This window comes from Echiichthys vipera (assembly GCF_963691815.1).
Source record: "Echiichthys vipera genome assembly, chromosome: 10".
In the NCBI taxonomy this organism is placed as follows: Eukaryota; Metazoa; Chordata; class Actinopteri; order Perciformes; family Trachinidae; genus Echiichthys; species Echiichthys vipera.
In genome coordinates this window covers 10,902,826-10,928,940 of record NC_139835.1, presented here as the reverse complement: position 1 = coordinate 10,928,940, position 26,115 = coordinate 10,902,826, and the positions used below count along the sequence as shown (strand labels likewise).

General features: G+C 39.6%; 1 protein-coding gene across 1 annotated transcript in view; it reads left to right on the top strand.

Annotated features, from left to right (window-relative positions):
• LOC310952801 (partitioning defective 3 homolog B-like) overlaps positions 1-26,115 on the top strand; it is a 244,435-nt gene that overhangs the window by 40,027 nt on the left and 178,293 nt on the right. Inside the window, 1 exon segment of the mRNA XM_083921512.1 lies at positions 18,694-18,847. Within this exon segment, the coding sequence (XP_083777638.1) occupies positions 18,694-18,847 (154 nt within the window).

The window sequence follows — 26,115 nt, the reverse complement described above, 5'->3', positions numbered from 1 at the left end:
TTACACTGGCAAAACATCCTGTAATTGTAGTCTGTTTGCTACAGTTGGCCTGATTATCATTGTCACTGGACCTTTTACCGGAGTTTTTCATCATGCAAATTTCTGTTGTGATTTTTCAAGTGCCTGTATAAATCAGTTGGGTTTCTGCTGGATGTTGCAATTTCAGCATGAAAGGCTTTGCACAGTACCTGTTTCTGGTGAATGTCTGCAGCCTCAAACCCGAATAATTCCCAAATGACGGTTGTGCTGTTTTTCTTGGGGATTAAATCCCTTAACTCCGCTTCTGGTCCAGCTGAAGCCATTTCTGACTAATTACAAATACGGAGCAGGTTAATACTGATTGATTGGCGTGGCCTGTCCACGAGTAGCATGTCACTTCCGATTGGCGAGCTTGGCAGGATGGTAGGGAGACGGCATGTATGTGTAAAATAGTTGGCACAACAGATCCTGGGTCAGTCAGGAGCACTGCAAAAAACGCAGCTTTGGCGATTACATAATCGCGTCGTCTGAAATCGCAAATTTCGGCCAGAAAACGATCGTTCAGCCCTAATGTATGATTTGTATTAAGGTGGATTGTCCCTTTAAGTACACACCATTTAGTGTCAAGATAGAATTGATTCATGGTCTTGTGAATAGAAGATATGATCTTTAAGGAAGACTAATGTAATCACTCTGTGTTGGCTATGAGCTTTACTCTTCACCTCAATCATAGAGATGTTAGAAGGACCACTTCTCATGTCAGCCTTTTAGAAAGAAGTGAGTGTGTGTGTGTGTGCGTGTGTGTGTGTGTGTGTGTGTTCATCTCACATACACACACACAAAGCTACTCGCAGTTAGCAGAAAGATTTACATACATTGACAGAGTAATGCGCTGGGCGGTGAGAGCTTTATAAAGAGTGAACCTGTCCCTGTGAGTGATGATAACAGGCTCATTTAATTGCCTAACCCCTACACACACACACACACACACACGCACACGCGCACACACACACACACACACACACACACACACACACACACACACACACACACACACACACACACACACACACACACACACACACACACACACACACACACACACACACACACACACACACACGCACACACAAAGATCCTCAATTCTCTGAGTAGGTGTCACATAATTTGTGTCATTCACCTTGAGGGGGTGGAGGTAAGACAGTATGATGGTGGGGTGGGAGAAATAGGAGAAATAAAATATTAAATGGAAAGAATCAGTCAGCATGAGAGGTAATGGAGCCAATACGAGGTCAGCAGTATTTGAATTAACTGTTTCTTACCTTTCACTTTTTGTGAGCAGTTTGAAATTCTCTTATACCTACTTTAAGGTTTGTCAGCTACATCTTTGCAAGACAATAACTTGACATGTAAATGCTTGTATTATACACGCCATACATTTTGTGCTATTTTTTTTTCAAATCCCTCCTCTAGAAAGTTCCATCCAGCGGGCCTCATTTTGTCCCTAAACCCCCTGCCACAGTCAGCTAGGAATTTCAGTTAAGCTAAGCTATGCTGCCAAATATAAGATAATATTGCATATTTTAAACAAAGGAAGAAGACATGGAACATCTTTATTTTTGGCATTCAGCAGATGCTTGGGAGAGGACCTGGTCATCCCACATGCTGTTGCTATGAGACTGTTTAAAACCAGCTAGAAGCCCAGTTTTTTAATTCACATATTTAACAACCAGACACTTGTTTGACACATTCAGCAGCAATATTGCTTTCCATGGAAAATACATGAGAGATAGATGTAAAGGTTGTCCTTTTTGAACTCAGGCACCAGTGATGAAAGACGTTCTGGCTTGTACTTACAGTAAACTCATGGGCCAGATATACTCCAAAACAGACATGGACAATGCATGAGGTTAATTTAATTGTATACTACATATTGTGTCAACACATACTTGTGTTTATATATGCTCTGACTGTCTGTTTTGTTTTTGTTTTTTTGTCTTTTACTCTCCTTACGGACTGATTACATGCAGGCAACCAAAGTATGCTCAAATGTAATAGGTAAATACTACTCAGGCTACAAACGGAAACCAGATCGCTTCAGCTGCCCAAATCTTGTCCCGTTACCTACACATTCTACATTTCTATGCAGGATCTGTATATAGAGATAACTCCTTTCCCATTGCCATAGTTTCCTATGGTGATGGATTATTCTCCCATAACTGCTCCCATATGATGCCATATTTGCTTTGCAATGATCCCAATCTATTTTTTCCGCCACCATTATGGCATTATACTCATGGGTTACTTTCAGTTACAGTTCCACCTTAACCACGTTCCAACCTAAAATATCTATTGTCTTTATTTTTGCCAGTGTCGCTCTACCTTCATATTATTGCAGTTTCTGTATTATTAACCCCAGAGGAACGTCAGACAATCTTCTTCCCGTTTACAGGAAGGGTGTCATGTAATATGCATTTTCAGGCATGTAAGTATAGACGGATTATTTCTAATTTGGAGCTAAAACACATTTTGAAATGCTTTTCAGAATAAAATCACAGTAGTGTGTATGTAGCCTATCAAGGGTTTTTCTTTCACTGACAATAATCAAAGATCTGTTGTTGTATTATAATATAAAATATTTGATATTTGGTTGAATGCACACAGACATAATATGAACATGTACTAGAGTCTAGTCACTAGACCAAGGACAACCCATTAGAAGCTGCTAGGATGATGGAACAAAAATTGTCGTCAACAAAAAAGTCCTTCTTTGGTAGGAATATTTAATGTTGTTGAAAGTAATTTCTTTTTCCTTTGACTGGTTTGAAGTGACATGGTGAGATTGATTGTTCTCCCTCAGCTCTAAAGCAGATAAGCTGTCTGGGGGTCAAGAGACAACCTTTTAACAATTAACCCCATAATCCCCAAAGTGGTAACAGATTATAGACATGTGAATGGCTAAAGCGACACTCCTTCGTTTTATAGAACATGACAGCGACTCTCTGCCAAACACGTTTAAAGTTTTCAAAACTTTATAGGTCCAAGTGAATTAAATACATATGATTCTATTGTTTTTACCTGGAAAAAAATGGCATTACAGAAGAATTTGAAACCATTCTTTCTGCTCATTTTATCAGTCCTTCCTGAGAAGGCTAATAATATGCATAGCCTATTTGTAGTAGGTGTGATACAATCTATTCTTCAATTCGTGTGTGTTTCTGTGTGTACGTGCATGGATGTAGTGCATTGATCCAGGTTTAGGACTGTCAGCTGACAGTTATTACTGCTTAGCGTGTTGACATGTTAAGCCTCAGATAATCAGCATCAAAACACTTTGTGTGTGTGCATGAGTGTGAAACTGTTTGCATGTTTGTGAGAGAGAACATAGTGTGTATGGTTGTGTTTGTAGCCTAATCACTCACATCTGACAGACAGCAAATCCTACTTCAAAAGCCACTCAGACATCCATTGTTATGTGGAGAGCCAATTGAATGAGATAAGATACTGGAAAGAAAGGAGAGGAGGAAGGAAAGGAAGGCTGATTAAATGAGCTATCAGGGGATGTGAGAGCTGTAGACTAAACCTTGACGTTGGTTTGAACATTGACAACTCTTAGGGCGCACTGTCCATTCGTACCCTGCCCCGTGCTTTAGCGTGATTGTCCCCCCGACCTCTTCCCCTGCGGCCCAGGCCTGCTTGTACTCACATTAGCCTACTTGAAATGATGCGAGCTGCGGCTTGAATGTGTATTGCTTATACGTCAGCACCCCTGGGAGATTTAGTTTTGTCTGACTGTTTTTGAATATTTTCATCCGACCAAATCTGCAGTAAACACTACATCCATGCATCAGACCACCGCAAACCCTTGGGCTGCATCTTTTTAAATGTCCGTTGCAGGGAACAGACACATATTAATAGACATCAAGACATGCGCATACTTGTGCCCGTACATGTGCATCTGTGCTTTACAAAAGCCCACCTCTCTCAACCGGGCCGCAGCCGGCAAGCATGCCGTGCCTGGGCGCAGTACAGTTGTACTCACACTGGTGAAATGAACAAGACTTTAGCCGTGAAGCGTGCTTGGGCGCGGTACAAATGGACAGTGTGAGTGCACCCTTAAATGCTGTACATAGCAATAACTTTAGAACATTAACATTCAAGACCTTACTGTGAATGCTTTTCTCTGTTTCGACACCTCCAAAGCAAGGAGGTCGATAAAAAAGTGCTTTTTTGAGTTTTGTTTTGGATCACCATGTAGAATGCTAATGTCCTTGATTTTTAGAATGATATATTCAACAATCCTATAGGTGTAACATTCAGGTGTCTGCCTATGACTGACAATGAAGTGTGTTCTGACCTGTCAGGGCATTTCTAATGGTTTAATACAGTTGAGAATTAGGGTTTGTGTGGGGACGTTGCTCTTGACGTGCTAAACAAAACATTAATCGTTTCATTAGTTGGTTCATCATGGAAAATTGTCAACAGCTTTGATAATTGAGTAGTCATTAAAATCATTTATCAAGGAAAATCCTTAATATTTGCTGGGTTAGTCTTCTTAAATGTGAAGATTTGCTGCATCTGTATTTATATAATTACCATCTTAATATCTTTTGGTTCTGATTTGTTTATTAGACAGAGGTCATTTCACGTCATCTTGGGCTCTTGGATGTGATGAGCAATTAAACTCTGACTTTATCAAATGTTATCTCTCTGTTTCTCAAGAGTAGTGAATAAAACATCTATGGAGCTGCTTCCTGCTTTTAGCTGACGCTGAGTGGCATTCTTTTTACTGCAAGCTCATAGGTCAATCATACAGTCAATTAGAAGACAGGAAAAAAGCACTTGTGTCCGGCATCATTTGTCTCAGTGTGTGGTTAGAGGGCCGTGGTGTCCGTCACTATTTTCTGTGAAACTAACCAATAGACACTAGGGGTGGAACGATTCAAAAAGTCCACTGTTCAGTTCAAATCAAGGTTTTAAAGTCACAGTTTTCGGTTCGGTTCAGTTGTTTTTTTCTTATATTTTCTATTGTATTTTAGATTCTAAAAATACCACGTATCAGATTTATAGCCTAATAATTAGATTTCTTTTTAAAAAAATCTGATATTCTTAAGAACATGACATGCAATCATGCAAAAACTGAAATAATGAGGCAGCTTGTTTAGGGATTACTGTAACAATCTGTGAAGTGAGATTTTGAAACAGTAGGAGAAACATTGCTGCATTTACGCGTTTATATATTTAGTTGGCAAAAAGGTAAACTATTGTTTGCCTTCTAGGTAAGAATATAAACACTTTTATATTATCAAATTTCCAAAAAAATTAGGAAAATGGGTTTTCTTTCACTAAAATATGCACAAACAGCAATCACGGAATTGACTGAATAAAGGCTACATCAGAGTTATTATATTAATTTTGAATTGAGGCCGGTTGACGAAAATGATCCAAAATGAGGGGCCGGAAAAATATGAGCATCACATTAATGGATATTGTAAAACAATGCAGTGACATAGGAGTACATACAGTATATTGTCTTTATTTTATCAGTGGAAATAGTAGTCAGTAGTAGCAGACAGTAGTTTTCACTCAATTATTGGACTAAAGTACAAGTTTGAGGTTCTTCTCCTTTACTGAGTATTTTATTTACATGCTACTTTATACTTCTGCTTCATTATAAATCAGTGGAAATATTCTACTTTTACTGCACTGCATTTATCTGATTACTTCAGTTACAAGGTACTTTACAGGCTTAAGTACATATGAAAAATTTTTAAAAGTGAACGTAACATAAATGCAGAGTAGCATGATTATTTTGAAAAATGCCTTATCAACTTCTCCTCTTTACACTCAGATATGGCTGCAGAGTAAACTCAGGCTTCACAGCGACAGAAACAAAAACTTCTCTGTCCATTCTCTGGTGAACTAACGGTTTTCTGTGTCAACCTTTCTTTTTTTCAGAGTAGAAAGAGACATTGCGGTGGTGATTAAACCACGGATATAACCAGACAGAAACAATTGAGAACAACAACAGAGTGGAGCTTAGCGAGCTGTTGCCAAGAGGATTCAGAAACCCAAGAAGAAGTGCATAGTGGGAGTGTACAGAGCGTTGTGGCAGCGTGTCTACAGGGAGCGCATGGAGCAAGTCTCCCAGCGTGCCGGTATTTGATGCGCTGAGACGGTAGCGCTGAGATGGCTAGGAGAAAGGACAGCGGTCATGAAGGCTTACGCTATGTTGCACCTCATAAACCGAACGGTAAACACGTGTACCGAACCGTGACAGGCGTACTGAACGGGACGGATTATTTTAATAAACCGTTTCATTCCTATTAGACACTCAGAAAATAACTACCACCCACCCATTACCGTCAGCACGCTAGTCTGATCCTTTTAATGCATGCAACAGATCACAACAGTGGATAACACGTGGACATACACAAGCGCCATTCTGGAACTGATTTGGCCAAGCCGCAACAAAGTTTGTTTGCCAAAATTGATTGTCCATTAGTAAAGTATTACTCTGTAATAGTTATTTAGTTTTGTATTATTTATTAGTGAGTTTCACTTAGTATCAGTCTATATTTCGTTCAATGTCTCACTAAGGGATGCATGCCCCTCTGCAGCCCTCAGAAGCATTTATCTCATTATGCCAATCCTGATTGGCTGGTGAAACGTGCACTGACAGCACCACCTCATTCAAACACCTCTTCTCACTTGGAGCATATCTCGCGTCCAGGGTTAGCTAGCTTAACTCTCCACAGACAGATCTTTTTTAGCTTCTGTCGGGGCGCTACTAGCTTTAGATATTTTCCTGCTTCGTCGGTAAAACCAGATCGAACTTGGTGCTTTCCTGCCCCTCCACGGCTTAATCAGCACTGCTCCTGTTGCCTCACCACGGCTGCGCCAAGCATTCGCCCTCTAGCTAATCTCTTATTTTTTTTCACAGTTAGCACACCAGCTAACTTCCTCGACTCCCTGCCTGCACACCAGCTTGCACGGAATGGGGGCTAAACCATCTCACACCAGGGGGCACGGAGACTCCGGAGCTAGACTCTGTCGCTGTGGGAATAAGATATCAAGCATGGATCCTTACCAGGTCTGCTCGTGCTGTCTGGGGCTGGAACACACCCGAGCGGCTATCGATGTCCCCGGCTTGTCTCAGCACTGTGTGGTGTTCCACGCGAAGAGTCCCCTCAGATGACTAGGCTGCCAGGCTAGCCTGTCTGGACATGACCCCTATCTCCCGGAGAGGATGTGGGGGTCGCTGCGGTAGCGCCACCGGAGGCTAGCGCCACCTGGGCTCAGCTGGCGCTAGCCGCGGGTCCCCCACTGGAGGAAGATGTCCTGGAATTGGACTATGGGGAAGATGAAGATGGCACCTCGGAACTCCTCATATCAGAGGATAAAGAAGAGGATGACATCTTCATTACTCCGCCCTGGGCTGCAAAGCCCACGAGCTCCGTCGCGTCTTAGGGTGGTGAGGAGAGTAGCACACCAGCTTCTCCCTCCCCCAGCTCAGACATGCTCGTGTGCAAATGCGCTGCTACCTGGGTGGGCATCCCCTGGCCTGCTGTTGTAGCTGAGACCACCACGCTACGAGGGGAAGAAATTGCCCTTGGCAAAGAGCGCCACGAAGCAACTTCTCCCCATCTTCCAAGAGCTGCTGGAAGAGGTGGTGCGCTCATGGAGAGACTGCCCCTTCAGCAGCCGGAGCCCGATTCCTGGGGGGGACAAAATTCCATTTTTTTATACACTCATTTTACATTTATCTACTATTTTATTCATATATTTCACTTATTTTGTGAACCTAAGACTTTAGTAAACTCATTTCAAGCACCAAAACAGTTGTTCCACATCAGTAAAGGTATGTTTTCATAAGAGTTATAAAGATTTTGAAAAAGCAGAATTCAATTTTCAGCATTTGGGCCAAATAATCTTTTTACACATTGGTCTAGGACACATTTGGGCCTCACTAAACATAAAGCTGAGTTTGTTCTGAACATTTCCATAAAAAAACACTTGGGTATTATGTAATATATACCCAGTTATATATGCAAGTACCCTTAAAAGGGGAATTTACAAAAGTATGCAAAATCGAGAAAATAGCCTTAGACCTCAGAGGGTTAAACCTTCCTTTAGGTCTGATCAATTATTTAAGGTTATGGATGGAAACGTTTTGAACCAGGACATACAGTATTTGGAAGTAGCTTGTGAAAAATATGGTGTATTAGGATTCAGCTGTTATTTCAAAAGTTAAAATATTCAATCAACATGCCCGTATAGTATATGTATTTGATTGGAATTGGTTTTGTCAGGTACTTGATATTAAAGGACTAAAGAGGGAAAAACTTGATTAGGACTTACAGTACCTATTATTTCCGTATTTTGTTCACACCATTGATATTGATGAGGGTAGGTAAACTATTAAAAACACCTCACATTTCTTCTGATATTTTTGCATTTTCCATTTTTTTTTAAAACCCTTCATTAGAATTTCCTTTCACTCTTTCCCCCAAATTTGTGAATAATATATCCATCTTGAAAACTCCCTTCTTCCCGGCGGGTGAAGTCTGTGCAGTCTAGCCTCCTCTGGTTTATGAGTGCTGTTATTCAGACCGCTACTGGTGGATCATTGAAAATATGGCCTGCACAGAATGTGTCCATCTGTGCCACTGTGTGTCTCCATAATGCTGTTCCATATGGCCAAGTGTGGTCTACATACAGCCTCAGGGAGGCGGTGGTAGATGGCTAACACACACACACACACACACACACACACACACACACACACACACACACACGCTCACTTGCTCACACATTCTTGCATTTGAGCATTCTTCCTCATGCACAAGCGTAAATACATAATGTAATATGTATGAACAGGCACACACATAAACACGCAAATGCATGCAAGAAGTTTGAATGATATTTTGGCTGTGTGACAGACACAGAAGTTCTGCCTGTATGAAGTTCATAAAGTCACTGAGCAGTTGTATTGCTGGTGCTGTTGGAGGATGCTCTACTATACTGTTGAAATAGTTTATGCTTTCTTTAAGTCTCAATAATATGTCTATACAATGTATTTCGGTATATATTTTATCCTGCTGACTGTGAACAGTCTGTACAGTATGTCTGTAACCTCTCTCTAACTCTCGTTCTCTGTTTTAATGTCTGTGTTTCTCATTCTTCACAGTATTTCTGTCCCCCATTCCTCTTTTTCTTCATGTCTTTCTTGTCTGGATTTGTCATGCTCTACTGAGAGTTAAGGTGACTGGAGATCAATAGAGGGTCAGCACACACACAGACACAGACCTACACAAACACTTGAAACTGCTGAGCAGCGGAATTTCATTCATCCATGTTCTCCATACGGAGACATCACCATCCTGACTATAGATTACCATGGCGATGAATCGATTGCAGCAGAGAGGTCACAGTCAGAGAGAGAGGTGTGTGTGTGTGTGTGTGTGTGTGTGTGTGTGTGTGTGTGTGTGTGTGTGTGTGTGTGTGTGTGTGTGTGTGTGTGTGTGTGTGTGTGTGTGTGTGTGTGTGTGTGTGTGTGTGTGTGTGTGTGTGTGTGTGTGTGTGTGTGTGTGTGTGTGTGTGTGTGTGTGTGTGTGTGTGTGTGTGTGTGTGTGTGAGAGACTATTTTAGTCCTTGTCCCTTGGTGCATATGATTTTACAGTGTATCTCTGTGTGTAAAGTGGGTTTTTCTATCTGTACACATATCTATTGTTGTTGATGTTTGCCTCTTTAGTGATTACAAGAGAAGAAAACAAGAAAGAAGGGAAAACCAGAAGGAATAAAATAGCTAGATTAAGAGTCGAGACTGAGAGAGTGAGCGCGGGTGTATCAGATTCATGTTTTAATCGATAAGCTCTTTGTTGCTTTGTGGGTGTATCCAATAGAGCAAAGTGCTGGAACATGATGATTTACATCAGCTGATTTGTAAAGAACCACTACAACTCAGAAGGGAGAGAGGGACAGCTGGAGAGGCAAGCTGTGGAAGAGGTTACAGGAGGAAAAGCAAAAGGGAAACAAGGGGAGAGCAGGAGCAGGGGAGAAAGAGAAGCAGAAAGGAGGCAGGGTAAATGAGAGGAAGCAAAAATATGAAGAGATGAGGCAACCGGGAAAGAGGAGGGAAGAGAAGGCAGGGAAAAAGAGAGGAAGCAAAAGAGAGGAGGCAAAGTGAAGCCAGAGGGGAAAACAGTGCTAAGCAGGAATATCTGCTGAATATGAAAGACGAAAAGGCCAACTTTTACATAGCCTAGCATAGAAGAGCTGACCTGCCTCAGGGTTCATTCAAATTCTCTTTGTGATCTGCACAATTATATATTTTATGGGCATCACGCAAAAAGTGCGATGCTTTCTAAAAAGGACTCTCCATGCTAGCTTTACAGAGGGCCTGTATGACGACCTCAGTGACTCTATCTTGCCAGATTAGCAACCCTGCACATCTTTTATGAGTGCTCCACTAGGAGCATCAAAATTATGTCATGAGACATAAAAATGCCTTTTTTAAACTCTACATTACATCATCCGGGCAATGAAAGGAGGATGGAAGTAGCACCATAACTGACAAAATCACAATCTAATTTTCAAAGGATGGCGTTTAAGACCCATTGCTTTTCCTTACAGCTTGTCTTCTTTTTAGCTGAGAGACACAGACAGGTATACAGACAGATAATAACAAAGCAATTTCAGCACTTTGTCTTCCACTTCCCTTGCTTCTCACAGGCAGAAAACAGTTATTTTATTTGGATAGGAAACACATAAATGACACAGTAACAAAGGACCAGGGGTGTGGGGTGGGGGTTGGGGTGGCCCACTGGCTTCAAGATGCATTTCAAATGCAACGTCTATTGTGTAGAGCTAGGTGGTGCTGTCAGTCTATCGTGTGTGTGTGTGTGTGTGTGTGTGTGTGTGTGTGTGTGTGTGTGTGTGTGTGTGTGTGTGTGTGTGTGTGTGTGTGTGTGTGTGTGTGTGTGTGTGTGTGTGTGTGTGTGTGTGTGTGTGTGTGTGTGTGTGTGTGTGTGTGTGTGTGTGTGCGTGCGTGCGTGCGTGCGTGCGTGCGTGCGTGCGTGCGTGCGTGCGTGCGTGCGTGCGTGCGTGCGTGCGTGCGTGCGTGCGTGCGTGCGTGCGTGCGTGCGTGCGTGCGTGCGTGCGTGCGTGCGTGCGTGCGTGCGTGCGTGCGTGCGTGCGTGCGTGCGTGTCACTGGGTGATCAAATTTCCTTCTCTAATGAATAGATGCATCAGTGTAAGAGCTTTGTGATTTTGAACCTAGATGACACATTTATATCTTGAATTTATTGTTGTATTCAGATTTTTGTTATTGATAACATTCCTTTTTAATGAGCATTTTTGAGCAATACAAAGCACTGTTGGCGGTAAAGTAGCCGATTTGCAGGGATATTTTAGTACAAGTATCACACCCAAAAATATCCAAGCCAGTTTTAACCAATAAAAGCCAATACAATAATATGTGTAAGACAGCATGTCACAGACCTGCACAAACACACATGTTCCTTTTAATGGACAGATGCAGCCACCTGCACTCCTTCAGTTTGATGTAAAGGCTATGGTGATGGAGTGGTCATTGCTAAAGATATTGCTGACTGCATAAAATGCCAAAGCGCACGCACAGGCATACGCACACACACTCACACACACCTTTGAACATTATAGATTTTTTCATGGTAAGTGGTCATGAGTGGAAATCAAAGCTCAGTGTTGTACAGATAGCTTAAGCATATTTAAAGAAAGATTGTTTTGTGTGTGTCTGTGTATGTGAGGGATAGAGTCTGTGTGTGTTTGTGCATGTGGCTGATTGTAGCATTTTATTGATCCACTCCAGACTAATCAATCAGGGCCTAATCGACCCGATTATAAAGGGTATGATGCAAAAAAAATGTGTGTGTATGCGAGCACTGATGCCATGTTATGCACTTAGGCTAAATCCTGTACTGCTATTAATCTACCTATTTCAATTTAATTTGCTCTTTTAATTTTAATAAAAGGAAAGGAACCAACTCTGCACTTCTCCATCCTTCTCTCTCTCTCTCTCTCTCTCTCTCTCTCTCTCTCTCTTTCTCTCGCCTGCTTCCACTCCCTCTCTCTCTCTCTTGCCTGCTCCCACTCCCTCCCTCTCTCTCTCTCCTTTTCTCACACTGAAATATCACTGTGTATTGGTGCATGAGCAAAGACATTACCTGAGTTATCTAAACTTCAAAAGTAACAACACATACTAGTCTGTCTGTCGTCTTTTGAAGCCTCTACACACACTTGATTCATGCACCCACACAGGTGTCTTCACTTATGTTGTCTTAATAGACGTGTTCTCGAGACTCTGTAGACATACAGTACAGTACAGTCTCTTAATCTCCCTTGCGCTCCAGTTTTCAGCACCTCCTAGGGTGGAACAGATCAGACCATTACTGTTTACTTGTTTCTTTAGCAAAATGTTTCACCTTTATCATTCATATTGATTCATGTAGTTTAAAAACCTCAAGTCCCAACATATGTAGCACTACCTAACCTGACGTGAGTATGTCATATATGCTTTAATGAATGGAAAGGCAGTTCAGCACTTATTTATCATGCTCCACATGTGTGTGTGCGTGCGTGTGTGCGTGCGTGCATGTTCATCAGAAGAAAGCCACCTGCCGTGAGGGACGCGCTGCAATGACATAGAGACAAGCTAGGGCATGCTTCGAGCTTATGGTGTGAACGTTACCAAAGCAGAATTGGAGCAGGAAATTTAGGCAATGAATTTTAAAACAATTCCTCTCTATGCTCCATCCAAACTCCTCATGATCGCGCATCCTGTTCACTTGCTCACTGCTCAGCTCATATTCTCTGGTTGTCAGAGTTCAGAAAGCCAAGTGCGAACCCATGCCCCACTATGTGTGACTTGGAATTTTATATAGTGGCTTCAGTTGTGTCATTATTCTGAAAACAACAAACAGCAGTACAAACGGATGGTGTTTACAAGGTACAGGGAAGAAGAGGGGTGTGACAAACACTAGGGTTCTCATTTCTTGCCATACTTGTCGTTTATTTATTTATACACAAGCGGTTATTGTTTGTTTGTTTGTTGGAATTGTTGGTTTTGTTGAGCGTATTAATTTTTTTTTTATAAATAAATAAATTAATAAATAAATACATTAAAAAAATGTAAAAAAAATAAAAAAAATAAAATAAAAGAAACAGGATAAACAGGAAGTAAGAAAACCTGTAGTATAGATACTAAGTGGAGAAGGGGTAGGAATGAATAAGCTTATGCTTCTTCCTGCTCCTTTTCAAACATACAAAGTGTTTTTAATGACTCGTGTTTCAAGTGTAATTTTTTTTTTTTCATATGTTTGAAATAAAGCATTCATTCATTCATTCATTCATTCATTCAAAACCTCAGGAGTCAATGTCATCTTATTAAAACAATGTTATTGATGATGGCCTTTAACAAGCTTCTGGTGAGGGTCCTAAGGATGACTGGTTGAGACATTGAGACTTTCACAAATTCACCAATTGTGACACATCGGTGTATTGGTGGAAGTGTTTGATTTTGGCTTGCTGGGTCAGGCCTTTGATTGATCCAAGCTCTCAGGTCAGGTAGTCCAACACATAAAACACTCACTGAATTACCTCCCACTAGCCTCCACTTGTCCTAGGTAACCTATGTGAACCTTGTATTGACCACACAGTAACGAGAAATAAAGGGAGTGGAGAACTTAAGTGTTTTATCCCTGGGTTTCTATGTGTGTTTTTAATGAAAACTGAATAGTTGACAACCAGGTCATGGATATTTCTGTAATTTGATTAAAACAAAAGTTCCAAATGTGAATAGTTCGGTCCTGAATTGGACTCTGTGGTCTCAGTGATAGTGTGTTTTCACGCAATTATTTTAACATCATTAAATCACATGTAAAATAATATAGTATAATCCTCAGTAAAGTGCAATTGGAGAGATTTTGTGAGTATGGACATCTTAACAAGCTCTGATAACCCCATCTATTATATTAAAGAGTCCTTGAAGTCCCACTCCAGGCATGTGTTAAAGTACATAAAAACTACTCTGCTATGATTAGTATTGTCACAATACCAAAATTATGCCTTTGGTACGATACCTGCTGGAAATATCTCGATACTGAAACGGTACCACGGCGGAAAACTCAAACATCATCAAAAGTAATGGAATAAAATATAAAGTATAAATATATCTGTTTATTTTTATTACTTTAAAATAAATATATATTTTGTAAAAGCTGCTGAGCTTTATAGTTACTTAACATGTTAGAAAGTACAACATAAATGATCCAGACCTGGTGGAGGTCTGTGCTCTTATCAGAACATTTTCTACTAATATTAATTATAATATATGGCATATTATGAATTATTGACAAAAATGTACATGCCCATTTACATGATCATTTATGAGTGGTGTTCACCAGCGCATGTTATGGTAAAGTTAATTTCACCATTGTGAACTGTTTGCACACGGAGATGAGTCTTAGCTTCACCACTCACTGCTTCTCTCAACTCTGATGGTGAAAAAAGTTCATTGTCACAGAATAAACACACGTTTGTTTAACATGGATTAAGAAAAACATCAGAGATGGAGCTGGAGCAGGATCTTTACTGTCTTCCCCCTGAGAAATGTTGCATCTTGCCTTGTCCAGCCCAGCGACTGGTTTATGGATTAGGAAAGTACAAACTAAAGCTTGCCTGGAATACGTTTGAATTTCAAATTACAAAGTGCAATTTATGCACCGACATCTCCTCCTTCAGGAGAGGAATGTGAAAACATATAGTGTCACTCTATTGACAAACTTTGCTCAGATACAAGTCAGACATTTTAGAAGACAGAAACAGGGTAAAAACACTTTTTTGAGTGAACCTGACATCTGACCCCCCTTAGAGTAGGAGAGAGGATTTCTTTTTTTACTTGAAAAATATCCCCAACAAACCATATTTGTTTCAGTCAGTCACTTCTTCCCAAACCTAAATGAAGACAAAATGAAGCCTTATTCCTTGCTCAGATACATTTTTGAGTGCAAGTAATCAAACTCACAGATAGTGGTATTTCTACATGAGGCTGCCAGCAACACTATCAAAATAAAATGGATGTTTTGAAAGAATGCTGGAACAGAAAAACAAAAAAATCTGAAGTTGCGAGCATCTTTGTCTTTGAGTCGGTCAAGGTTGTTGACAGGCAAGCCGATGTGAAGGTTAGATGTTACATATAATAACATGACAGGCATGTACACCGGTATCTGTGCTCACTGCTAAATGTGACGGATAACGAAAGAAACAAGGGCTGTGGTGTAAGAGGAAAAGAGGTGGAGTTGGCAGCGACTAACTTTTCATTTTGCTGAAAATGGACACATCATTGCATTCACACTTGATGCGAGAACACTGACAATCCTTTGCTTTTTGCTCTTATTCCTTACATCCTAAAGGTCTTCACAGTACAGCGCATCTGTCAGTTTCCCTCGTTATTGTCATAATAACTCTTTCTCAGTCTTGCACATTCTCAATGGCTTTTTCTTCCTTTTTTCTTTCTATGCTTTATACTTAGAGTATGCAGTCTCACCGTTCTGTCTCTCCCATCCCTCTCTCCCTCTCATGCTCGGGATGCGTTGTCATTTTGTTTGGCAGGTCTTTGAGTCCCCTGTTTAAGAGACAGAGAAAGCATCCTAATCTCTCATCGTCTGGCTGTCGTTCCCTCTGAGACTCAGCAAGACTATGCTGAATTTGTCTACCCATTTTTCACATTTTCTTTTTGAAGAATCTCTGTGTGTATCTGGAAACTATTAGTCCATTTCTACTAAATATAACAGACATATTTACTGAAACCGGATAAAAATGTGAGCAATTTTTTATTTATTAGATATGTGCATTTCTTCATTATCCCATTTGGACAATACTTGTAAAAGACTTTCACCAAAGCAGCTTGACAGAAGACTGAAAAATCCTAACTAAACATCAGAAAAAATTAAAACTGCTGCTGTGACAACCATGCAAATGTTTTATACTCATGACAGAAAGGTGTACATTTAGGTGCTGAGACCGAGGAGGGATTAGGAGATGAGGAGAGAAAAGGAATAAAGCAACAAGCATGTTTGAAGGAAAAGCAAAAAGAAGACAAATGAGTGTTGTTGAAAGAGGGAAGACAGACCCAGATGATGAGAAAGATGTGTGTTAGACGGAAAAGTGAAGTGTGACAGAACATGAATGTATGAGAGACTGAGAGGCATCGGTTGTACTGAGAAGTTGGTGAGATGTATGGGGAGAGGATAAGAAAGTTGCAATATTGTATAACTTGATATTATTCTGCTCTCTTCTTAACCTTGTCTCCTACAAAATTACTTTCCCATCCAACTAAACTACATTCTCAGTTACGCTTCAAGGGAAACATTTTTCTTGCCGGATTATGGTCACTGTTTTAAACTCCTCATTATTGTCGTGAATTGCTACAAAATTACTTAGGTAGGTTTTAGGAAAAAAAACAACATGGTTTGTGTTTAAATAAGTATGTAAATTAGGGAGCTTTTATAACTACTTCTTTTTTTAAATTATATTTTGTATTTGGAATAAGTAATATCTCATGCATATGTAAATGCATATGCACTGGAAGGTATTTTAAAGCTGCAGAACTTTTGGGGCTTGATTCAGTCCTCAGGAAACCTTCAATCTTCCATCTTCACATCCATGGGTATATATATTTTAGTGCCCTTATAATGTACTTATACAGGTTTAACACATATACACATAAGCATTTATGTTCACTTCCATATCCACCTGTATACCAGCTATTTATGAATGCATTTTTATACATCATCTGTCAGCATTATTTATATTTAACTTTCTTGCACATGCCATCCCAAACTCTACTAGTAGCCTAAATATGTACATTAGAACCAAGGGAGTTCATATTGTTACTATACCCATCCAGAAGAGGAAGGATGCATGAAAAGTGACTGAGATCATACAAAGTCTGCTTGCACTGGGGTATAAATTCAATCCATTTATAATTTTGATCATATCTGGTAGAATTGGTCTTTCTAGGTCCTCGAAAAACAAGTCAACTTTTGCATTTGGAATATTTCCAAAGTTTCCTTGGCAATCTTTGTGTGTAGGTGGTAACATTTACATTTACAGTTTCATCATTTGATAGATGCTTTTGTTCAAAGTGAGACACAAATGAGGTACAATCCAAGCCACTGCAGATCAAGGAGAAGCCTTTGAGAATAAGTGCCTCAACATTCAGTTCCACCTGACACAAGTGCCACAGTGCTTGCATGTGCATGAAGTTAAAATACAAGTGCCTAGAAAATTGTTGTTTTTGTGAGCTAGAGAAGGATAGAGAGAGGAATAGCAAGGGCTTTTCTCATGCTTTTCTTGGTCCTAATTTATCAAAAACCCAATGAACAACCCAGTGAAAAACTGCTTTAATCATCAGGTTGGCCTTGAAAGAAAATATGCCATTGCTGGACTTCTCTGTATTAGCACCTATGTAAGCTTTTAGTCTAAAATGTTGGCATCAGTTTGCACTTTAGAATTACATTTTCATAATGTTGGCTTTGTTGTTTTTTTGCTTTCTTGTGCAGAAGAGCCAGCCAGCAAAACACTGTGCAGGGACTCACAGCTTTATGTGTGTGTGTGTGTGTGTGTGTGTCCACATTTACTTATGGTTTGTGCCTGTTTGTAGTATGCATGTGTACGCTCATGTCTGTTGGAGTGAGAGAGTATGTTGCACACTTGTTGGTTCCAGTGTAGCAGGAAGCCTCTGGCTTTACTGGCAAAGTCCCTTTTCTTTACTCTTGGCCTCTATAGACACGAAGCACACATACATACACATACACACATCGCAGGTCTATTCAGGTTTTACGTAGAGGCCCCTAGAACACTGTGTTGACAAGCTCTGTGCTATGTTAGGCTAAACGCAGACTCAGTGCAATGCTCAATAGACAGGGATTCCACTATATAACACAGTTAGAAGTGGCAGGGTGTCGCAAAAACACAGAGGGGAGACGCGAATGGAGTTGTTAAACAGTAGACACACACTCTGTCACAGGAATGCTGGGCTCCTTGGACATCCTCTATAGTGTCCTCATCCACAAGGTAACTCGGAAATTGTGTGCAAACAAAGCCACAGATAATTTCAAAAGTGTTCTGTCCTTTTTATTTGTTTCATTTTAAGAAATATGGCCAGTGGGGTATAGTGCTGTTTTTGTGTTGGTCTCTAAAAGCCAAACATATTTTCCTTGGAAACTGTATGTCCCAGAGTTGTCCCTTAGCACTTGTCAATGTACATGCTCTTCCTGCTATCATAAATCTGTTGATAGCAGCAAAATAAGTCTCAAGTTTTTACATCTTTAATTAGGTTAGTTGTGTATTTCTGGTTACGTGCTAAGGCTTGATCTGAATCCAGCTGCATTTGTTCGCAATTTTCCTTGACTTTGTATACATTCATGTTACATCCACATTTTGCTTTGTGTTGTACTGTATCATGCAAGTAAATTACAGCTAATGAAATTAATTAGAGTGACTTTTCTCTCATTGTGAGTGGAGAGCATTGAGTGGAATTATATCAAAGTCTTTGAACAGAATTCCTGCTGCTCTACTCTGATCAAACTGTGTACATAATGGAGGAAAAGAATAGAAGAAATTCAAATAATGACTAGCCACATTGTGTGTCTTTCTTTTTCTCTTTTTAGCTGATGGCGGTGTATGAGGAGCAGGAAGCCCAGCAGAGGGGTGTGGCTAGCACAAGGCCAGTCCCTAGCCCAGACCTATACCAATCCGAGCTCTCCGTCTTCCAGCCAATCACAGGGGGAGAGATTGAAGTCAATTCCTCAGCCCTTAAGTCCAGTGAGTAATTTTTTAATATATTTACTGTATCATTTTGGTCGTGTCCCACTCCAACCATGACATGCGTAGACAAGCCTACGGCCCTAAAATTAAATGAAAGGAAATCTCTGTTTGTTTATCTACAAGTGAGGTTTCACAATTCACAGCTTCATTTTGAGATTTGAGTGATTTACATGTTTACATTTGGTAGCTCTTCTTCATTTCTACATGCTTTGCCTGTACTTTTTAAACATAGTTAGTACTTAACATTCATTTACAGAAGATTTGTAAATACTTTAGGAAGTTATTTTCAGAGTTTTAAAACTGTTCAAGCAAGACGATATTTATTACGCTTTGTGTCGTGTGATCTAAACTACAGTTATAATGTAGCTCTTGGCTCGGTGGAGGAAGATCAAGGACCTGAACATCAGTTAGACTTTGGCATTTGGCTTTGCGTCACCAAATTTTGTTCTAATTTGACAAAGTATTATTCCTATGGAGACAAGCCAGTCCATGTTATCTCTGGAAACCACCTCTGTGTTTGAGCATGCTGGCACTCATAGACCAAATACTCCAAATGATTTCCAGTACTTCCCCATTGTTGTCCAGGCCTGGCATCTTTAATGATTAACACACCAGCAACACCTGTTGTATATAAAAAAAGTTGTTCTTAATACTCTTCTGGCTTTTTCACTACTCCATGCAACTTTGAAGTAGGATCTGAAGTAGATCTGTGCCATAAACCCAGATTCTGCTTCAGGGACTTTGGAATTCCAAGGTTTACTAACACATGGTCTGAAAGGAGTTATTTTGGGAATGATTTTACCTTTAAGGTGTAACCCATAGGTCAGTACATAAATTGCTCAATGTCACAGCTGATGGTAGACAAGAAACAGGTCCATTGGGACTGAAATTTGATGTGGAGGTTGACTGCTAGGCCAAGTCGTTGAAGGGATAGTGGTGAAGTCCCAAAAAACATATATGTTTTGTAGACAATCGAAATGATGTTTACTTTGAATTATAGTGCAGCTAAAGGTCAGGATGTGAAGGGCATGTTGTGCAGGACAGTGATGAGAACAAGATGGGGACAGCTAAAATGTTGGCAGCACTGTCTCAGAGATGCCGACTGAGATGGGGATGAAAGAGAGTCAGTTGAGGAGAAGCAGAGGAAAGAGAATACAGGAAGTTTATGTGCAATGTCAGGTGGCAGAACAAACTTTGATGTCTGTGTCTGCTCACTGTTACACGGAATAGACCTATCTAAATGCTCTTGGTCTCCCTTTCTTTACCTCCCTTTCGCCTCATCTCTCGTTGTTAGTCTGTCTCTCCCTTCCTCTATCTCTTTCTGTCTTATGTCAAGTCAAGTGCCTGTTCAGTAGAGGTAATGTAGATTTGAGTGTGAAAGGGCTTAGAGCTGCCACAGTAACTACCAATGTCATTTTGCCTAACATAACAAACCATGTGAGTGATAGATTGTGTGCACCGACAGTTCACCAAAACCTATGCAAAACTCCCAGCCGCCTCCTGCTGTCAGCTAATCACAGATTCCCCTTCCTTGAGTTATGAATTATGGACTCAATGTCTGCTTTGTTGCCTAGTCAGTACCATCCATCCATCCAGACAGACGCTTGACATTTAAACATAATCTGTCAAGGTTGTTTTCAAAATGTCATTAATATGCCAAATGAAGTGTGGCAATGCTTATCCATCCATTGTACGCTGGATTCCATTACTTTCCATCCTTGTTGTTTTTGATGATACTATTAAAATTTCTCAGTCAGTTTGAAGGTTGTCAAGTAGTTCATTGAGCTCAAGGACTCCCACACTGAATTAAAAATCATAGCACGATTTTGTACAGTAGATTATTGCTGTAATATTCCTAAGTCCCCCTTGCCTTAGATCTAATTTTAACATACCCTAACTATTACAGCAAAAAGTATGTATCTTGCATCTATACCAATAGTTTTAACATAATTGACATTTCAGCCTGTATGACCTTCCTGAGTGAAGGGGCTGTATGATCCAGACACAGTTAAGACAGGAAGTTTAGTCTGTTTCAGTACAGTCGCCTGTCAGCAGAGATTAGTAGTAATGTGTGACTGTCATGGTTTATTAGAGGTAACGGAGTTCTGGAGACTATCACTGTCAGTGTGAGAAGGTCAGACTTAGGCCTCTATCACTGTCTTTTGTTTTACCTCTGACCCAAACCACTTATTTTTCCTCTCACTCTCTCTACAAGTCTCTTTGTTTGTGTCTTTTGCCCCTAACTGTCTTTCTCTCTTTCTTTTTACTTTTATCACTGTTATGATAAAGTAAAAATCCAAGTGTTGAAGTGAGTAACTAGGATACATGATGAGGATAAGAATGGACAGGGAAGACCATTTTTTGTGGTACATTTACCATGACTGATGTAGCTGCCATATTTGTTACATGGATAGAATATTTTGTGTAATCAAAGGAATGCAGAAATGTCAAATGTCAAATACTGTACATAATACATGCAACAGACAGGCTGATGCACAATACACAGTTGAGAAGGAAGCGAGGTGGCTCACTCCTTAGCTACTTAAATCTTCAGCTCCGGAAAAAAACATTGTGTTTAATTCTTTTTGGCAGATTAACATTTTGCCAGTCTAGTAGAAAGTTATTAACCTTGGAAAGGCTACAGACATATGGACAGAGTCACATCACTGTTTGTCCCAAGATGGCCATTGTTATCTATCGTATTATCTTATCTAGATATGGACTGCCTGTACCCACAAAATGTCATGTCAACATCCTCACCACACCATTTATGGCTTTGTGTCTTTACAGGTCTGCTTCAGTCTAAAACTAGGAAGGTGAGATGTTACAGTGAGGCAAAATGTATGGAATTAATTTATTTGAAGGCTTCTTTATTTATTGTTTAGATTTTAGATTTTAGATTTTAGATTTTTTTAATTTAATTTTTGTTTTTTAATTCTAATTTATATTGCACCTAGCCATATTTGTGCATCTTCGTCTTTGTCGGAATGATTATCTTTTCCATTTCTAGTCCATTTATCTCTTTATCAATTTCCTTTATCTGTCTATCTTTTTGAATTTTCTCATCCTTTGTCCTCTATCCATTTATCCATCTGTCCTTGCCTTTCTTTAAAGAGATTAATTGATTAGGGGTTTCATGTAATCCATACCCCCTAGCCAGCCTTAAGAGCACCAAGGGTCCATTTTGTGACAATCAATGTATGGACCTACAAATATCATTTGGCCTGTGTTCTGAGTAGTCCACTCATTTAGAGGTTCCCCTCACCACCTCCTTTCTCATTTTATTCCCAGGGGAACTATAGAGGCTAACAATGTTTTTATATATGTGTGGATTGATGGGCCCTATGAGTAGGGATGGTCAATTTTAGGATTTGCAGTGCAACACACAAACCCTGATAATATCTCCAGTAATAAATGTTATTTATTTTGATAGCTTTCTGCAGTATTGACTTTTTCTTATAATTTCACTATTTCTTCATGCTCCAGCAGAAGCACAGGCAATAGTGTGGTGTGCTTCATCCTTCAGCTTCTTTTAAATGATGATTTTATGCAGTGGGCTGATGAGATGTGAAGAGGTAGACACTATCATATGTTACTTACATATGCACGGAGATCTGAAAATCAGAGACTTATTGGCAATTTGGACGCATGAACAGCAGTTTGTTCACTGAAGAGATATTAAAGGAAAGGATCATACATTAACTCCTCACACACTCAGGCATTTCATATCCTGCTCCTTACAGACATAATGAACACATGGAGCCGTGCACATGCACATCTCCAAAAACAACATTCAGGAATGAGCTTTCTGTTAACACTGCTATAGTATGTAATCAGCAGATATGCACATAAATGTCTCAGGCAGTGCCGATGAGTTTGGATGATTAAAATTAGTCATGACCCCCTTAGGTTTCATTCACAGTTTGAATATTTTAGGTTCATCAACCGTTATTTTGCTTTATTATCGTGTTTGTTTGGACAATCATTAACCAGGCCAGGTGCCTGACAACAGTAATAGTTATAACTGAGGCTGGACCAGAAGCCTGAACGCCTAAACACAGTTTAACAAGACTGATCAGTAGGGATGTAAGGATACACTGATTAACTCACAATTGAATTCGATTCACGATACCATATTTTCAACAAAAAGTAAAATCTACAAAATATATAGCCTATCCTCTTCACTTTTCTTTTTCAAATCTAAGAATGAACAGTGCACAATTAATTTTCTTTGTAAATGTCAAAGTGAACACATATTATTTTAAATAACAAAAACAATAATTGAATTAAAAACAATGAAACTAAGGCTTTGCCTGTGTTCCTACAGTAGTTAGGAATTTACATGTTTTTTAAAGAATATCAGCATATCTATATTTTCACAAGCTGAGATCTCTGCACATTCACAAAGGAGTGCGTTTACATGAACATGAATATCCAGTTTATGAGGCTTATGATCAGATTCAGGATATGGTGTTAACATGAGCACAGAGAACTCAAGTTATTCATATTCCCCGTACACATGATGAATACCATTGTGTTAGCAGAGGCACTGTTTACAGAAACAAACCAGTGTCAACAACTTAACTGCTTATTTCTTCTCCGCTCCAGCTGTCTGCTCTGAGGTCATCCGGCGTCTCTCTTCACCTGCACACACACAGACTAGCCTCTGTAGTGCAGAGGGTTCCTGAAATGAATAACATAATAACTTGCTCCGCACTGCTGCCAGCCTGTGTCACTAACAGTGTGTAGGACAGGAAAGCAGTTGATGAAGAGACACAACTTCTTTCACTTCCACAAGACAAAACTTAGTTAGAACCTCCAATAACACAGACCAGCTCATCGTGCTGCGGCTGCTCCATCTTGAGAGGCTGACGGAGAATGTCAACAAACAAAGTCAAAAGTCGATATAGACCTCTTGATTGTTTATTTTTAACTGAAACCTGGTTAAATCAGGATAACAGTGGTGCTGTTCTTATTTAATCGGCTTCTCCCAACTTCAGTTTTAAAAGTGAAGCCAGAGTTCATAAGAAAGGAAGAGTGGCCGTCGTGTTTAATGATTCTCTCCAATGCAAGCAGATATCTTATGGAAACTTTGCCACCTTTGCATATGTAGCTCTTAAGTTGAATTCTTCCTCCCAAGTTATGTTCCTAAATCTCTACAGGCCACCCATATATTGTGCAACCCTTTTTGAGGAATTTTCTGAACTGCTGTCTATGATCTGAACTGACTTTGACTGGGTAGTTATTGTTGGTTATTTTAACATTCATTTGACAAAACTTCATGACAAGGGGACTAAAGAACTTTATTGTGTCATTGATAACCTTGGGTTTATTCAGCATGTAACCAAGCCCACACATAACAAAGGTCACACTCTGGACTTAGTCATGTCCAAGGGTGTGAGCATTTCTAAGGTTGCTTTGATGGCTTTTAAGGTCTTCAATGACATCCATTTAAACAGGAACAATAGTAAAATTTCAGTCTGAGTATTACTGGATCTCAGTGCTGCATTTGACACAGTCGATCACAACATTACAGGCCGTCTGGAAAACTGGGTAGGACTTTCTGACACAGCATTAAAATGGTTTGAATCCTACTTGAAGGACGGGGACTACTTTGTGTCTATAGGTAAATACACATCTGGGCAGGCAAACATTACATGTGGAGTTCCCCAAGGGTCCATCTGGAACAAACTTCCAGAAAACTGCAGGTCTGCTGCAACTCTCAGTTCTTTTAAATCATGCACTGTAACTTCTGTAACTGTTACAATCTTTTATGTTTTAAAAGTGACCTTTTATGCGTTTTAAATCTTTTACATGTTTTAATTGGCGTTTTATATGTTTTAGATTTATGTTTTATGTGTTATTTCTCCCAATGCTTTTAATGTTTTATGTGAAGCACTTGTTGGTTGGCCTTGTTGAATTGTGCTATACAAATAAACATGCCTTGCCTTACCTAGATAGCGGCATCTGATTTATTTTTTACCTCAACCAATTTGAATCATCACACATTTTAATCGATTTTTAACCGTCTCAGATGCATCGTTACATCCCTAGCTCAGATTTCAGAACCAACCCAGACGAAAATGACAGGGAGAAAGAGTGCTATGCAGAGAAGAATAAACTATATTTCAAAATTGCGTTGAAAAAAACCCCCTGAAAAAAACCTGGAATCAATTTGTGACGCTCAGTGTTGATTCTGTGGCACAGTGCTAAACATTGCTCTAGTATGAATGGGATACACTGTGTACAATACTTTCCATGGAGAAAGTAATGTGCCTAATTGTGGCATCTGTTCAACAAAGCATATTCTTCCTTGGTATACATTTGTCCTCATTTGCATCTAGACATAACTTTTTTAAAACTCAGGAAGTCTTAGTTGTCACTATAGAAAAACATTAAAAATAATCTCAAAAATCTTCTTAATCTTCCTAAATTGGTCTTAGATTAAGTCCTAGATATTGTAGTTTAAAGTGTGTATATATAAAACCTGATACTGCCCCATTGAATACATATGCATTAATATGTGCTTACATGCACTAATACTTTCAAGCTCCATGTACTGTAGTTTCTGTGTCTTCAATTTTCTGATATGCAAAAACAACCATTAGTTTATTAGACTCAAAGTTGCAGTTTTTGTTTTTGTTTGAATGCACACTTTGACTTGGACTGATGTCACATTGCAAAGTGGAAAATTTTTTTGTCAACCTAAGAACATAAGAACATTCATTTTTCTTTCTTCCCCATCATGCTTTGACACTCTTAAAGAACTGCACACCAACTCCTCTCTGTAGTGTGATATGATTAGCTTAGGGTCTGTATCTTGTCATCTAAAAGATTATTATTAGACATGAATTTTGCTGAACTGTGACTCCATCAAAAAAAAAACTAGCAATTTTACAGCAGTCGTGTGTGTGCATGTATCAGAGAGACTAGCTGCAGATTATGAAGCAGTGCAGATGCAAACCTTTTCATTTTTCATTATTTTTTGTCTGTCTTGGTGCTGTCTTGTATTCTCTCTGTCATCTTACACCCTTGTTGTAAGTGATCATACTGTGTTATATTGGTCTGACAAAGATTCCAGATTCCTCTGGTTGGTACAAGAGCAAGCTGGGGGGGTTGAAAAATACAGTATACACTGGATATAATGTGGATTAAAACAGAAAAAAACAGAGAAAACATTTTATAATTGGGGCTCATTCATATTGTGTTAATTCTTTCATTCAAGTTCTTTTTCTGCAATTAAAACCACGGTTTAGTTGGAGTTT